General features: G+C 40.3%; 1 protein-coding gene across 3 annotated transcripts in view; it reads right to left on the bottom strand.

Annotated features, from left to right (window-relative positions):
• Positions 1-6,899: 6,899 nt before the first annotated feature.
• Positions 6,900-15,086, bottom strand: part of KDM4C (lysine demethylase 4C) — a 432,720-nt gene continuing 424,533 nt past the window's right edge. The window contains exons 24-25 of one of the 3 annotated variants that reach the window (XM_042914120.1): positions 12,259-12,351; positions 6,900-7,902 (exon numbers count right to left, since the gene is read on the bottom strand). In XM_042914120.1, the coding sequence (XP_042770054.1) occupies positions 7,726-7,902; positions 12,259-12,351 (270 nt within the window). In that variant the 3' untranslated portion in view covers positions 6,900-7,725. The remainder of the gene's footprint in view (positions 7,903-12,258; positions 12,352-15,086) is intronic. The other 2 variants (XM_042914121.1, XM_042914122.1) reach the window with 2 other exon arrangements.

Raw genomic sequence — 15,086 nt, 5'->3', positions numbered from 1 at the left:
CAGTGAACTGAGAGAACTGACTTCTATGGGGGATCCAGGGGGCGACTGGTAGGGTGTGAGAGTCCCATGATTGAGTGTGAGGTCAGACATTCATCTTTCTCCAAAGAGCTGCTGCAAAGGGGATGTGTCCCAGTATTCCTGGTGGCTGTTGGAGCTGAGGGTCACACTCCCCCATAGTCTCCTGGGCCTGACCTTCAAGGGAAGCTCTGTGGCCAAGGTGTGCCTTTCCCCTTTGCAGTCTGCCTTCCATTAAGAAGACCCACCATTATCACCACCACACTCACACACCTGGCCAAATCAATAGTAGGTAAGTCTTCATTTGGCCAAGTGTATCATCTTCTCAAATGGGGAAATAACATGTTCAGAAGAACTCTTCATGCCCAAAAAATATACTCTCATGAAAATATTCTTCTTATGCCTCTCAGTTTCCTATGAAATATTCATTAAAATGCTGTAATACATGAAAACAGAATGAATACTGCTGAACCAAAACTAAGTATTTAATTCTGGAATTAGGTACTGGTGATGGCTGCACAACCTTGTGAATATACTGAAAACCACTGGATTGTACATTTTAAAAGAGTGAATTTTATGCTATATGCATTATCAATTTTAAAAAAACACTAAATAGTTAAAAGAAAAAGTTAATTCAGTAAAATGGCTTTCAGCCTCACTCCACTCCCATGACCAGACCCTGGACCTTACCAACACTCCACTGTAGAAATCATAAACTAATTCCTCTTCCTCTGCCCCCTGCTCCGACCTTGAAAATCTTCTTTCACCCTCCACCCTACCCTGCTGTTTAATTATCTTAGTTTCACGTTGATCCTACAACACATTACACAAATTTAGTGGCTTAGAGCAACACAGTGTATATATTTTTTAACTTTCTGAAGGCCAGAAGTCTGAAATCAGTCTCACTGGGCTAATATCAAGGTGTTAGCAGGGCTGGTTCCTTACTGAGGCTTTTAGAAGGAATTCCCTTTTCCTCCTTCTAGAAGCCACCTGCATTCCTTGGCTTCTGGCTCCTGCCTTTGTCTTCAAAGCAGATCACTTCACCCACTGCTTCCTTCATCACGCATCTCATTTTCAGTCTCTGACCCTCTTGTGTTCCTCTTGTGCAGACCTTTCTAATTATATTGGGAACATTCAGATAATTCAGGATTATCTCCGCATCTCAAAATATTTAACAGCAACTATGAAGTCCCCTTTACCATGGAAGGTAACATATTCACAGTTTTTGGGAATTAGACTGTGGACATCTTTGTCAGGGGACATCCCTCTATTTTTTCCCAGTCAATTCTGTCTTAACATCAACTACCTTCCTTTTTCAACCCAGACTAATGGGTAGGAAGAAACTATCTTTTAGCATCTTTAATTCTCTCACATCCTTTTGCATACACCAAACCCACTGGAAAAGCCCCTTCCTGAAACAATTCTATAATCTTCCTTTTCTGCTTTTATAATAAAAAATTTGGTCTCCATGGATGAAATCTCCCTTTTTGTGTGTAAGGCCAATCATTCTGCCTCTGCTCTCAATCTCTTTTCCTTATTATCTTTTGATCTTCAATTTCTAGACCTTGTCATCAGCAATAAATTATTTTCTCCCATCTTTAAGAAAAAGTGAGGACTTTTCAGCCTGGATAAGGTGGAGAAGACTTAGTTCTCCCTGCTCCTCCTGGCTAAGTATAATTAAAAGTCATGGACATAATATAACAATCATAAGAGGACTGTGACATGTTGAGAGTGCCGAATCCTAAACACTAAGCTACCAGGAAGAGGACTATGAAACCTTGAAAGAGGCAAGAAGACTACCTAGCGACTTCAGAATTTCGGAACTACACAGGAATGTGTTTTCTAGGTTTTCTTTTTATCTCCCATATATTCTGGACTTGAAACTAGAGAAGTCTGCAAACTGGAACCACCAACAGGTACAGTGGGGGGTGGGGAGGGAGGAAATAAAGAAAAAAGAAATGCACACAAAAAATAACACTTAAAACCTGCTCCCTGTAGTCAAAGGACCCAGTTAAGGAGCAGCAAAGCAGGACAAAATCCTTTTTGGCAATACTCTACCCCAATAAAACATAATGAATCGTCCCTGCTTGTATAATGTCAGTAGAGACCAAATGGGGAGTTTGGATTTCTGCCCCTCACATGGTGACAGCAACTGAGCCAGGGTGGTGCTCCCATTTCACCTTCAGTATTGCACTGGTGGAGTCCAAGTGGGGAGTCTGGACTTTCACCTCTGCCCCTTAATTACCACCTGCTGGAAGTCCTGGGTGGCATTTCCCTCCCTGCCAGCATGTATCAGTGGGGACTGAGTGGGATTTCCCAACAGCAGTGTCCCTCACTTTTTCAACCAGAGAATGGAGAGGTGATCTTAGACAGTAGGGAGCTAAAGAAAGGAATTCTTTAAATATGCACGAGAATTTGCTGACTGACTCACACATGAAACTGATGGACATTAACTCACCAAAAAGTTTGAGAATTGAACTGAAGTGTGGAATAGCATGCTGGTTGGCAGAGTGGCCTTTGGGTAGCACACATACAGAGTAGTTCAGGAGAGCTCAGAAAACTAAATTGTCACTGGAACCCCAGCCCACAAAAGTAGGCCAGGACCCAAGCACTAAACCCAAACAGGGTGACTGCCTGCATAAGAAAAAGATTTAAATGTAATCCAAAGTCTTCTAACACAATAGTCAAAATGTCCAGGTTACAACTGAATCATTTATTACAACAAGAAGCAGGAGAATCACTTGAATGAGAAAAAACAGCACATACTAATACCAAGATGAATTAGATATTGGAATTATCTGACACAGATTTAAATGGGAAGGAAAATGCTTCAACAAATAATTATGAACTCTCTTGAAACAAATGAAAAAAAATAGAAGACTTCAGCAAAGAAATAGAAGATATAAAAGAGAACAAAATGGGAATTATAGAGCTGAAAAATACAATAGCCAAAATAAAAAACTCATTCAGTGAGCTCAATGAGTTTGGAGATGACAAAGGATGGAACCAGTAAGCTTGAGGGTAGATCAATAGAATTTATCCAATCTGAACAGAGAGAAAATAGACTTAAAAAAAATCATCAGGGACCTGTGTAACAACAACAAAAGACCCAACACTTCTATCATTGAAGCCTCAGATGGTGAGAAGAAAAGGGTATACAATTAAAAAAAATATTCCAAGAAATGATGGCTAAAAATTTCCCAAATTTGGTGAAAGGCCAAGAAGTTAAACAACCCCCAAATGAAATAAACCCAAAGAAATCAAAGCCAAGACACATTATTGTCAAACTTCTGAAAACTGAACACAAAGAATAAAATCTTGAAAGGAGAGAGAAAAGGAGGGGGAGAGGTGGTGGGAGGATAGGAAGGAGGAAGGGAAGGGGATGAGGAGGTGGTGCTGGTCCACAGGGAACACCAATTTTAACGTTAACAGATTTCTCATCTGAAATCACTTGAACTGCTCTCACCAAGGTCACTACTGGCCTCCTAATAAACAATTACATGATCTTACTTGGACTCTGCAGCATTTTCTCTCTGTTGATCACCCCTCCTTTTTGAAACACTTTCTTCTCTTGATGTCCTGGACATTAGAGCATCCTGGTTTTCCCTTTTAGTGCTCATTCACAGACTTCTCTTTTTCTCCCCATCTGTTCAGCTATCCCAGGGTTCTGATCTCGTCTCACTTCCTGTCCTCTACTCACAGGACATGTGGTCTAGGTGGCTTGCCCACTGTTTACCTAGATTTTATTTAAGACTGGTTTATTGAGGTGATATTTACATATAGTAAAATCAACCTATTTCAGTGTTCAATTCTATAAATTTTGACATATAGTCCTGTTACCACCACCACAACCAAGCAAAAGAATATTTCCACTACCCCCCAAAAAAGCTCCTTCATACTGCTTTGTTGTCAGTACTCTCCCCCACTTCTAGTCCTTGGCAAGCAATGATCTTTTTTCTGTCCTTACAGTTTTGCCTTTGCCAGACGGTAAGGCTTCATGTATTTTTAAACATCTACCAATAAAAATGATGCCTTCCTCATTTACATCTCCAGTACTAACCTGTCTTTTGAGCTTCAGAGTTGTTTATCTAATGTCTTTTGTTTGGGTTAGGTTTAGAATCCTTTTTTTCTTCATGCATCACAAAAGTTGAGCGATTTAGAGGTTACTTAACCTAAGCCTTAGTTTTCTTCCATGAAAGCGAGGAATGATACTTTAGTGATTTCTTGGGGAAGTTAAATAAGGTAAATAAATGCCACTAATGAGTCTACAAGGCTGGGAATTCACAATAGATACTCAATACATCATTAATATCAGAATCTCTTCATAAAGTTCAATTTCTTCAAGAGGTCCTGCACCTTCTGAGGGTGGAGGACTCCACTTGCTGTAGAGTTCAGACCTCATCTGAGGCCGGGAGTCCTTCTCCCCACCAGTCAGTGGTTTATGTCTCCACAACATACTGGGCAAAAGACCACGTATCACTTTCAATGAGTGCACATCTGAATTCTCAGAAAGAGTCTGTAGTACAATTGAGTCTTGAAACCAATCAGTCATAATTACTTCATGCCTCTAGTTAGCTTTACGTTTATGAGGCTGATTAATATCTGAAATAAAGATAGTTTCATTTCAGATTCCTTTTACTTAAAGGCAAAAATAAAGCACAATGTTATTTTGCAGCATACACACTCCAATATGATTACTCATAAGACCTCCCAGTCATTTACGGTACCATATGCATGTCAGCCTTGTTTCACACTGGATGGGTTCAGGGAGAAGTGGCAGAACCATTCCTCCTAATTATTTTGTATTCTGAGTCTTCATGTTTCCATATACTATTAGCCAGTAGCAATTTATAATGTATTCCAAGAAGCCATGTTGTATTTTAATGGAGGCTTCTTCTCAATTTCTCTCTAGATGAACTAAACAAAAGCACCTTAATAAAAGTAAACTGACAAGAATCACATTGTTCTTATTTCAAACACAAATAAAGGAACTAAAATGTTGTGAAATATGCCAGGCAGTTTATATTAATCCTCTAACCTCCAGAGAAAGGGCTTGCAATTAGATTTATATTAGAATTGTCACAGCTAGCAATTTTTTTAATACCAGAAGCTAGCCTTCAACTGATTTCATGCTACACATACACACTAAAAATGCAGTTAGTGTAACACAAAGAAATTAAAATTACAATTGAAGTGTCATACAGTAAGTGAAAAAGCTTTAATGATCTGTCTGGTCATAGAGCTAATAATGGCTTTACGCAGAATGCCGTGAAACGAAGGTGTCTCTTTCAAGAGCCAGAGTGCATATGTGGCCGGCATCATTTTGCTAAGGCCATATACAGCTGTACTTGGTTATAGGAACATTAGTTAAGTGAGCCTATAAAAAACAGCTGTATTTGAGATCACATAGAACTCTGCACATTTTCTCCCTGTGGCAGCCAATCAGAAATCTTGCTGACAGGCAAACTTGTACAGAACGAATGATCCTATTTAGATTAATTCTTTTTAATGCTTTACACAGGCCTACTTTCCTGGCATATTGTGGAGAAGGCAGGTCAGTTTCATTCAAAACCTGGAGACAGAAAACACAAGCTTGATTACTTGATAAAATATATGATGATACTGGTAGGGAATGTGGAGTGCTCAGTCCCTGTAAAAGTAAGACTGGTGGTCTTTCCCTAGCTCAGAGTTCAGGCATGAAGCACTCTGGAAAATGAGCACTCAGCCAGCAGGCAGTCTGGAGAACTGAGATTTAACTGTGGTTCTGTTATTACTGTTTTACCTCTTTACTCTCTACCCAGTAACACGATACATCCACAATTTTTGCCATGAAACCTTGAAATGCCCTCCAATCCTTGGCTCTGGGTTTTGGCCCATAGTGTGTTAACCAGCACCACAGAGAGGACTGAAATATGCTTACTCAGCTGGGCTCACCTGCTCTCCAGGCTCTGCCATTGACATGAGAAGAACACACTTGACCTAGTCCACTGGGTCCAGTGGGATGATGGGAGACATGTGGAGCAGACATGTGAGCTCACCCAAACTGAGGTCAGCACAGCTGCCCAGCCAAACCCAGCTTAGACCGCAGGCCCATAAGAAAAACAAGCGCTTCCCACTGCAGGCCGCTGGGATGCTTCAGTTGTTTGTTAAGCAGCATGACTGCAGCCACAGTTAACTGAAGCAGTCACTAAGGACTGTGTGACCCTTGGCAATCCCTTCCCTGCCTGTCCTCTACAGCTCATCTACAAAGAGAGGCAAGGGACTGGAGGGTCCACACAGCCTTTTCTAAAGGGAACTGGGGACCAAGAAACCTGGGATGAAAGGAACTCCAGATTCTAGGTGATCAGAGTTCTTCAAGGCCTAGAAGGAGCTGAGGGAAACACTTTAATGGGCACCATGGGCAGGCTGAAGAGCCTTTATGCCCAGTGACATTGCCTGAAACATCTGTGGCAACGTGTCCAGTTATGTAAAAAGTCTGTGATCAAAGAAGGGCCTGACAAACTTTGATATGTCTTCATAGCCAACTCCTAAAGAAAACCTGTTTTTCTGTTGATTTAAACCTAAACAGGGGCACTTGGGTAGCTCAGTCAGCTAAGCATCTGACTTTGGCTCAGGTCATGATCTCACAGCTCGTACATTAGAGCCCTGTGTCTAATCCGAAGCCTGCTTCGGATTCTGTGTCTCCCTCTCTCCCTGCCCCTCCGTAGCTCGTGTTCACATGTTCTTGCTCTCTCTCCTCTCTCTCTCAAAAATAAAAATATTAAAAAAAAATAAACCTAAACAAATAAGCAAGTCAGAAGACAGAATTGGAGAAAATGGAAATCTTTATTTTTAAACACTAGTACATTTTCAAGCTGTTTTAAAAAGGAAAAATCATATTAGTTGAAAACTATGCATCAAAGCATATTTATTTAAACTCTAATTTTACAAACACATAATGAAAGAAATATATTTTATAAATATCTACTCAGAATATTATGAAAAAAAAGTGTTTAAAAATAACCGCCCCAGATCTCCCTCTTTAAATATATAAAATTCCCATACAGTTCATAAGAATTCTTTCTCAAGAGCCAAAAATTTCACAAAGGCCAACAACTCAGTTCTCATCAGACACAATCAAAAGTAATAGGGATATAAAAAATTGTAAAAGTTCTGTACAAGGGAAATTACAGATAGCACATGGGTAAATCTCATTACCATACAGGCCATTTGTATTTTAAAAATGTTTTATAAAAACTGCCATTTAAATAAGTGAGAGTCCTTCCCTGACTGTGGAAAATATATAAATGATCACCCTCCTACCTGGGTATGGAGGCTCCCACCCGCTGGGCTTACGGAGAAAAGTCTCCATGTATTTCCTGACTAAAGGCCTAATTAGGTCGCATGTGGGACCCGCCTCCTCAGGCAGTGGCTTTTTTTGGTGGGTGATTCATTATTATTTCCTTTTACTTAGAAAAGTTCTTTGGGATCATCGAAGACAATTGCTCACAAGTGAAAGCAGGACTAGGGGATGACTTCAGATTGTTGTGTCCAATTAGTAACACTTGTACTCTGTGGTTTGGGCGACAAACTCTGGCAAGCCTAATTTTCCACTGTCAGAAACACCCCCGCCACCTACCCCAGTGAAACACATCGCTGGCCCCAAGGCTGTCCCTTCATCTTTCTTCTTCCGGCCCAACTTGCTTGGTTGCCTACAGCAGTATATGCAGATTACTGTCTCTTCTGACACTTCTTCTGGAAAGAGCTCTTCAAAAATGTGCGGTACACAGGGTCATCCACATATTCGTTCTTAAACCTGGAGCTCAGCACTCTCTGTCTTTTTTTCTCCCCTTGGATTATGTCTGCTCCGTAAAATGTGTCTTCAAATCGCATATCAGAGGCTGTGGACTAGAAAGAGCCAGCATCACAGTGCAGAAGGCACAGCATTTGACCATGACAAGAATGGACAAAGATCTGATCCAGCCAACTCGGGATGGGGTGCAGAGGCCAGGCCACATGTCCAGGATTTTGGAGCCTCCCCACCTGCTTCAGCCAGGCTCCTGCCTCCATGTAGCCTCACCCCCAGGGACCTTGCCCCAGCAGAAGCAGCATTGAAGTCTTCTCATTTAAATCTCCCTCACTCTCCACCTCCCCTCTGGCTCATGCCCAACCAAGTTTTTGACAAATTTGTCAACAGTCATCTCTAATTCGCCCCAATTCCGATTTACCTCTGGGCCTCTGCCTGCACACCTTCCCTGAAACTGTCCTTGCTCCAGTCCACTTTCTATGACACTTTTCCATCCTAAATTTATTTGACTATTTCTGTTACTTAAGTATTGCTGGCAGCTCACTTATCTGACATTGATAAGGCCTTCCTCCTGCCTCTCTTCTTCCTCTGGCTCTGACTATTGATGTCTCAGGGGTTCTTCTTTCTTAACTATCTGTTCAACTCTGAGGCTCCTGGCATTTTGCACTTCTCCTCTCCACATATGCTCGCTGACCCCTCACACCCATACTCATGGCTTTAATTCCTGCTTCTTCTCCAAGGACGCTCACCCCTCTCACTCCAGTTCAGACCCCCTCCTGTGCACAGGCCTGCATGTCCAACTGCCCAGGAGGCGTCTCAGAGTGTTGACCCCAGAGGCACTTCACATCAAGCTGCCCTACATTGAACTCAGTCTTCCCTCCCCATTACCGTCCTTCCCATACTGCACACATGGCCTACCTATCCTATCCATCTAGCTGCACTGTAGTCATTGGTAATGTCCCCCGCCCCCACCAAGTCCAGGATCCCTTCTACATATTTCTTGTAGCCCTCCCTCCTTTCTTTATTCTGGCTGACTCCCTGGTGCAGGCCTTCACATTTCCTCTGCTAAACCACTGCAAATGCTGTACCCCCCGACTTTGTTCTATAGAACCACTGGAAGAAAGTGGTTTACAAACTGTCTGATCCCATGACATCCCTGCTTATCATCTTTCAACAGCCTTGCTGCCTTTAAGATGGCACCTGAGATCCCTAGGCTGGACCTACAAAACCTGGCATAATCCTATGTCACGTTCTGGTCAAATAGAATTATGTGCAGTTCCTGACCATGTCTCACTGGCTCATGCTTTTCTGTCATTAGACGTACTTTTTCCTTTGCATGGAAGCTTTCTTTCTATTTTCTCTGCCACAGGCAGACTCAAGGGCTCCTCTTCTGGTTCCTGTCAGACTTTATAAGTCAATGCCACAGAATGAGGTCAGTGGCAGAGATGAGGGGCAGGTAAGTTTCTCCCCACTGGGGATTCCTTGAACCCCTTGAGGGTGAGGCTATTAGGCACTGAGTTCAGAATTTTATGTGTTCTCCACACCAAGCAACATGCCCAGCACTCAGTCACTGCTTAATTGTTAGCTAGGTGAAGGAATGTGGGCTTTTTCTGTTATGCTCAGGTAAAGGCCACATTAGGAGACTATTTTTGCTTCCTAATTCCCTACTGCTTTGCCTTCTAAAATGCATTTCCAACTGGTTTTCACTGAGGTAGATCACTCCTGACAATACCAATGCACAGTGGATCTCACTATCACTGAGGCCACCTCCCCTGGTTGGTGACAGAGGCAGAGTCCAGCTTTGAGGGCTTGAAACACATGGTCAATCATGAAGAAGAGATAAACAATGGAACAGTTACAAAGAAGCTCGAAAACTAAAAAATGGAGCTACGTGCACAGCAGGCATGTTCCCTGACAGTTCATGAGATGGTTATTCAGGGTAACAGGCTACCTGCACGGGTCCCCCAGACACTCCCTTGTTTCACTTGGGAAGAAAATAACTAAAAGATTATGGGTTGGTTGGGCACCCTCTGCCATTAGGAGAAAACATTTTTGTTTCATTCATTCTTGGCAAAGTACTTCCTCTGAGTAATCTTTCCCTTTTGTAAGTGCTAAAGTTATCAAAAGAGAAAATAAAACATCTATGAAAGTGTTGCCATTGTGCGAGAACAGCAAAAGTCAGCCTTTCAAATACAATAATAAAACCGATTTACCAGCAGCTCTACTTAATTATGCACTGTTGCCATGGTTATTCTGTGAGACAATAAAAGGCAATGGGGCCGTTTCTGAAGTTAGTGGGAAAGAACCCCCGCAAAATCACTGAGGTGGACTGCTGACTCTTTTGAAAAATTTCTTCCCAAGTCAGCGTGTGTCTGGGTGAGCAGAAGTCATTAAAATATGAGGCCTCCTGTTCAGCAGTGAGGCTGCTAGCCCACCCCCTCCTTAGAAAAACAAAAGAGATTTCTCTAATCATAAAATATCTTCCATCAATGACTTTTCCAATTAGATTTGTTTCACCAACTGGAAAAAAAAAATAGCAGTCATAGACCAACCAAGGGCCTGAGGGTGATATACTAACCTGAAGGAAAAGCTGGTTTGCTATAACAGGAGCAGAGGAGTCTTTGATTCAATAAAAACAGAGGTAGCAAACTGGATTTAATGACTGTGAGCTTTTGCTCCTAAAGATATTTTCTACTAGGCTCAACTGTTTGATATAACAGTTTACATTCAGATAATATACGTGATTTATATACTTTTCACTGACTTCTATTTTTAATTAAAAAATTCTCTGAGAATAAAAAAAAAGTTGGATGTTGGTATGACTGTTCAGAGAAATGGATCTTAGGAAATTCAGGAGCTGGGTTCGAATAAAGCTATGTAGGAAGGCAACCTGGTATTGGAGCCAAATCTATTATGGAACAAAGAGATTATGATCTGAACAAAAAGCAAAAAAAGCATTCTTTTAGTGTGATTAAGAAATAGTATTTTAAATCCACAAGACCTAGCTGGTGCTTAATCATACACACATTAGAAAACCAAAGACCTGAGTGACTTACAGAGGACTGCCTACTCCATTCCCCATCTTTTAATCTCTAGGTGAATGAGTGAGTGAGTGAGTGAGTGAGTAAATAAATAAATGAATAAATAAAGGAGTGGGGGGCAAGGAAGGGCAGGGAGATGAGGGAGAATCGATGAAAGACAGGAGCACAACATGAAAGGTAGCCATCTTTAGCATCCTGAAGAGGAAAAGTTGTTCTTAAGAGATTTAAAGATGTAGGGCTGGACAAGCTATCCAGACTTTTTTAGATCTTTGTTAGGATTTAGCCAATGTCTTTACAACAGGAATATTTGATTTTCTCTTTCCCTGCAGTTTATCTGGCAGTTAATCTACTTTTAGGTGTTTGGGTCCCCTATGTGCCACATTTCTCATTGGGCAGGTACCACTGCTGTACTGTCACTCTTCTCTTGACGATTTCGCTGTGAAGGACCTTCCTCTCAAGGATGCAGCTCAGAAAGACAGTTGACACGTGGTGCAGTTACCCTGTTCCCAGAATCCCACCTGACAGGAAAAGGAACTAAATATACAACTGAAGACTTAAGGAATCCAAGGATTTTCCAGATTAAGGTAACTATCACTGCAGAAAAGTATATCATAAGCATGTGCTGAAAACTGAGGGTGTCATTTATTCTAGAAACAAAATTCATTTTAGTCAAAAAAATCCCATTCTTTCAAATTTCCCTGTTCAGGATTTATCATTTTTCAGATATAGTAGATGCAATTCTAAATGAGTAAAACTGACTTCATTTCAGGGTCCACTAAATATTTTATGATACAATAATGAAATCTAAGTTATTGTGAATTATATTTTTTAACAACTTCAGTTTTGATTATTTGTCCATGTTTATTTGTCTTTTAATGGAATGTGTAAAGCTTGAAACTAAAAACATTTTCTTTCTTTTTTTTTATTTTTAGAAACTGCTTTAGTATTCCCACAACTACTTTTGGAGCTTTTTAAAATTCCTTTAGTTATAAAAGTGAGAGCTTGGTTTAATTATGAACTGACATATTAATGAGTTTTTGGAGAGAAGTTAATGTATATGATACGGCTATAGGAAACCAGATGCTCACTTATACTGTGTCCCTTTTAAACAACTATTGAAAACTTCCTTTAATGTTGCTTCTGATGACATGATTATAAGTACATATTCAACAACTATTTTGGGATGCCAATAAATGTTAACATCATTTGACTTCATTAGAAAGAAAAACAAGAAACCTACACTGGTTTCCCATTTGGGGCCAAATTTGAGGCTTGCATAAGTAAGGGAAAAGTTGCATTGGCTTTCTGGAAATCAATCCAAATGCTTAAGTATGCTTCCTGCTGGGCTTGGGAAACAGAGGGAGAGGATGAGAGATTCACATGGCGGATCCCCAAGGGGTATTTGCCAGCACTTACGAAACGAGCTTTCACTCTCTTGGGTAACTCTTCATCTAAAGTGTAGATGTCCTCTCTCTTCATTGCTATCTGGGATCCATCTTCAAATTCAACCTAATGAGAAATAAGGTATCATGCATACAACAAAACATATACACACAATATCACATATACACATACATACACAAAGAAGCATTCACCATTTTTTTTCAAGGTTCTAAGTAACTAAAAAAAGGGAAAAAGGATCAAGCAGAACAAACAAGAGGACCAGCCAACAGCTAAAGAACAAAGAAAAGCTCTTTCCCTTTATTAAACTAACAACATATGCTTTCAAACAGGCCAAAATTCTTGAAAATGAGTGTCTTGGAATATGTGATATGAAAACTTTATCCCTTCCCCCTACCCCCAAAGCAAAAACAAAGAAACACAGCTGCTTCTCAATGATTTCTTTGAATATGAAATTATGGCCAATTTGGCATTAAGAGCTGGGCCTGTCAGTACCATTTTTTTCTTTAAGAGGCTCTGACACCCTAAGAGGGACAAATGATGATATATTTACTCTTGTATAATAATCCTCCAGGATAAAGTAATTTCTCAAGTTATTAGAGAACGTTCAAAACTCACTTCTATAAAATTCAACCATTTGGCCAAAAAAATCCCAGGTTCTCAACCTCATAACATGTAAAACTACAATAATGGGTGAAAACTTTCATCTAAAATGAAATTTAAAACTTTTTATTCAAGTAAATCAAATGGCAGCAAATAACCGCATAACCAGTATTTTCAACATTTTAGAAGATTTTGTCAGAGAAAAGTAAGTGACACTGGTTAAAAGAAACCAAGGGCATCTGGGGGAAATTCATCAAATTCCCTATTCAAAGTAATTGGTCTTGGTTTAGTCTTAAACCACACATGAGCTCTATCAGGAGCAAACAACAAAAGGGAAGCAATCAGAGCACAATATCTTTTTTTTTTTAAGTTTACTTATTTATTTTGAGAGAGTGAGCACAAGCAGGGTAGGTGCCGAGAGAGGAGAGAGAGAAGAGACAGAATTCCTGATGCAGGGCTTGAACTCAACAAGCCCCGAGATTATGACCTGAGCCAAGGCAGACACTTAACTGATTGAGCCACCCAGGCACCCTTCCTTTATTCCATTTCTCTCTCTCTCTCTCTCTTTTCTTTAATATTTATTTACTTTCAGAGAGCGCAAGTGGGGCAGGGGCAGAGACAGAAGGGGACAGAGGATCTGAAGCAGGCTCTGAGTGTTGACAGCAAAGAGCCCAATGTAGAGCTCAAACTCATGAATCGTGAGATCATGACCTGAGCCAAAGTCAGACACTTAACCGACGGAGCCACCCAGGTGCCCTCAGGGCACAATATCTAATATGTTCTAACCTTGAACCACTTACGACATTTTTGAATTTCCTAAGTTGTCTGTCTGAATTCTTTAGGTGTAAGCAATAAAAATAGGCTTGTATTTCTGGTTAAAAGGTAAGTGAAACTTTGCAGCTGCACTAGGTTAATAATAAAAAAAAAATCTGCTGGACTTCAAAAAATACTAAAATTAGGATAATATATATAATTTTCTTTTTATCCATGTACTACACACATTTGACTAAGCTGAAACAATCGGTTGGAATTAGGTCTCGGTCACAGGAGAGCTCTCCCTGTTACTTCCCAGAAGGCTGAGATGGGAAGGCTTTTCTTCCTGGCCTTATTTTAGCAGAGTGGTTTCTTTAATATTTAATTAGGCCAAGGTGTCATCTCATTTATACATTTTGATAGCACAGCTACAAGTACTTGTGCCTACCTTTCTTCTGTTTTAGATCATTTGAAAATTCTGAAAAGCGAAAAAGGCAATTATAAAACTAAAAGGGAGTATGGTGTGATGACCAATCATCCCAGGACCCAGGGGTCTCCCGGGATGCAGGACTTCTAGTGCTAAAATTAGGGACAGTCCCTCACAAGCTAGGATGGTTGTTCACCCTAGTTGGGACACAGCTTAAAGTAAACTCTGGTCCTTCCCTTTACCAGCTGTGTGATCTTCAACAAATTATTAAATTCATGTAACCTTTTTACCCTCATTTGTAAAATAGGAGTCAAAAACATTTATCTTGCAGGGCTACTGTGAGGGTCAAAAAAAGTGCACACAATTAGCATATTTAGCTCTGTGCAATAGGTATTTTAGTTGTATCTTTTTTTGTGAACGTCTTTGCTTATTCAATGATGAGACTAAACAGTTAGACACAAAACACAAAATGATCTCAAAAGGGCACTTGGTTTAATGAGGAATTTTAAATTCCTTGTACTTGAGAGATAATTTTAATATTAGTCTTAACTTTTTCATGGAGTCTATAAATATGCTTATATTCTATGTTGATAGGCCATCATAAATTCCACTGAAGTTAACATACTGATTACTAATTAGCCTGAATTTCATCGGGTCCTCACTGTGATACTTTTCATGTAGCTAAGAGCTTTGCTACATGTAAGATGCTTCACTTTTACATTTATTGTTTAATTAAATGTCATTATTTTCTTTTGAATCATGTAGTAATGCTTCTTTTCTAGGAGTCTCCACTATTATCAGTCTGTCTTATGTTTTTTGCCTAATTCTGGATGTTCTGATGCAAAGAAACTCCAGCACCTACCCTACCACAAATGACCTGAATCTGCAACTCAACACTATGGACCAATACAAAGGGGAAAACAGCCTTGACACAGACATGTACACACATGTGCACCAGTACACACACATACAACATACACATAAATGTGCTCTCCTACCTGCTCACCTTGGGTTTTTCTAGGCCTTAAAAAAATGTTGGTTTCCTAAACTTCTTTGAACC

This window comes from Panthera leo, chromosome D4 (genome assembly GCF_018350215.1).
Source record: "Panthera leo isolate Ple1 chromosome D4, P.leo_Ple1_pat1.1, whole genome shotgun sequence".
Taxonomy (NCBI): Eukaryota; Metazoa; Chordata; class Mammalia; order Carnivora; family Felidae; genus Panthera; species Panthera leo.
Note: the sequence above shows the minus strand (reverse complement) of the source record. Positions and strands in the feature narration are given on the sequence as shown.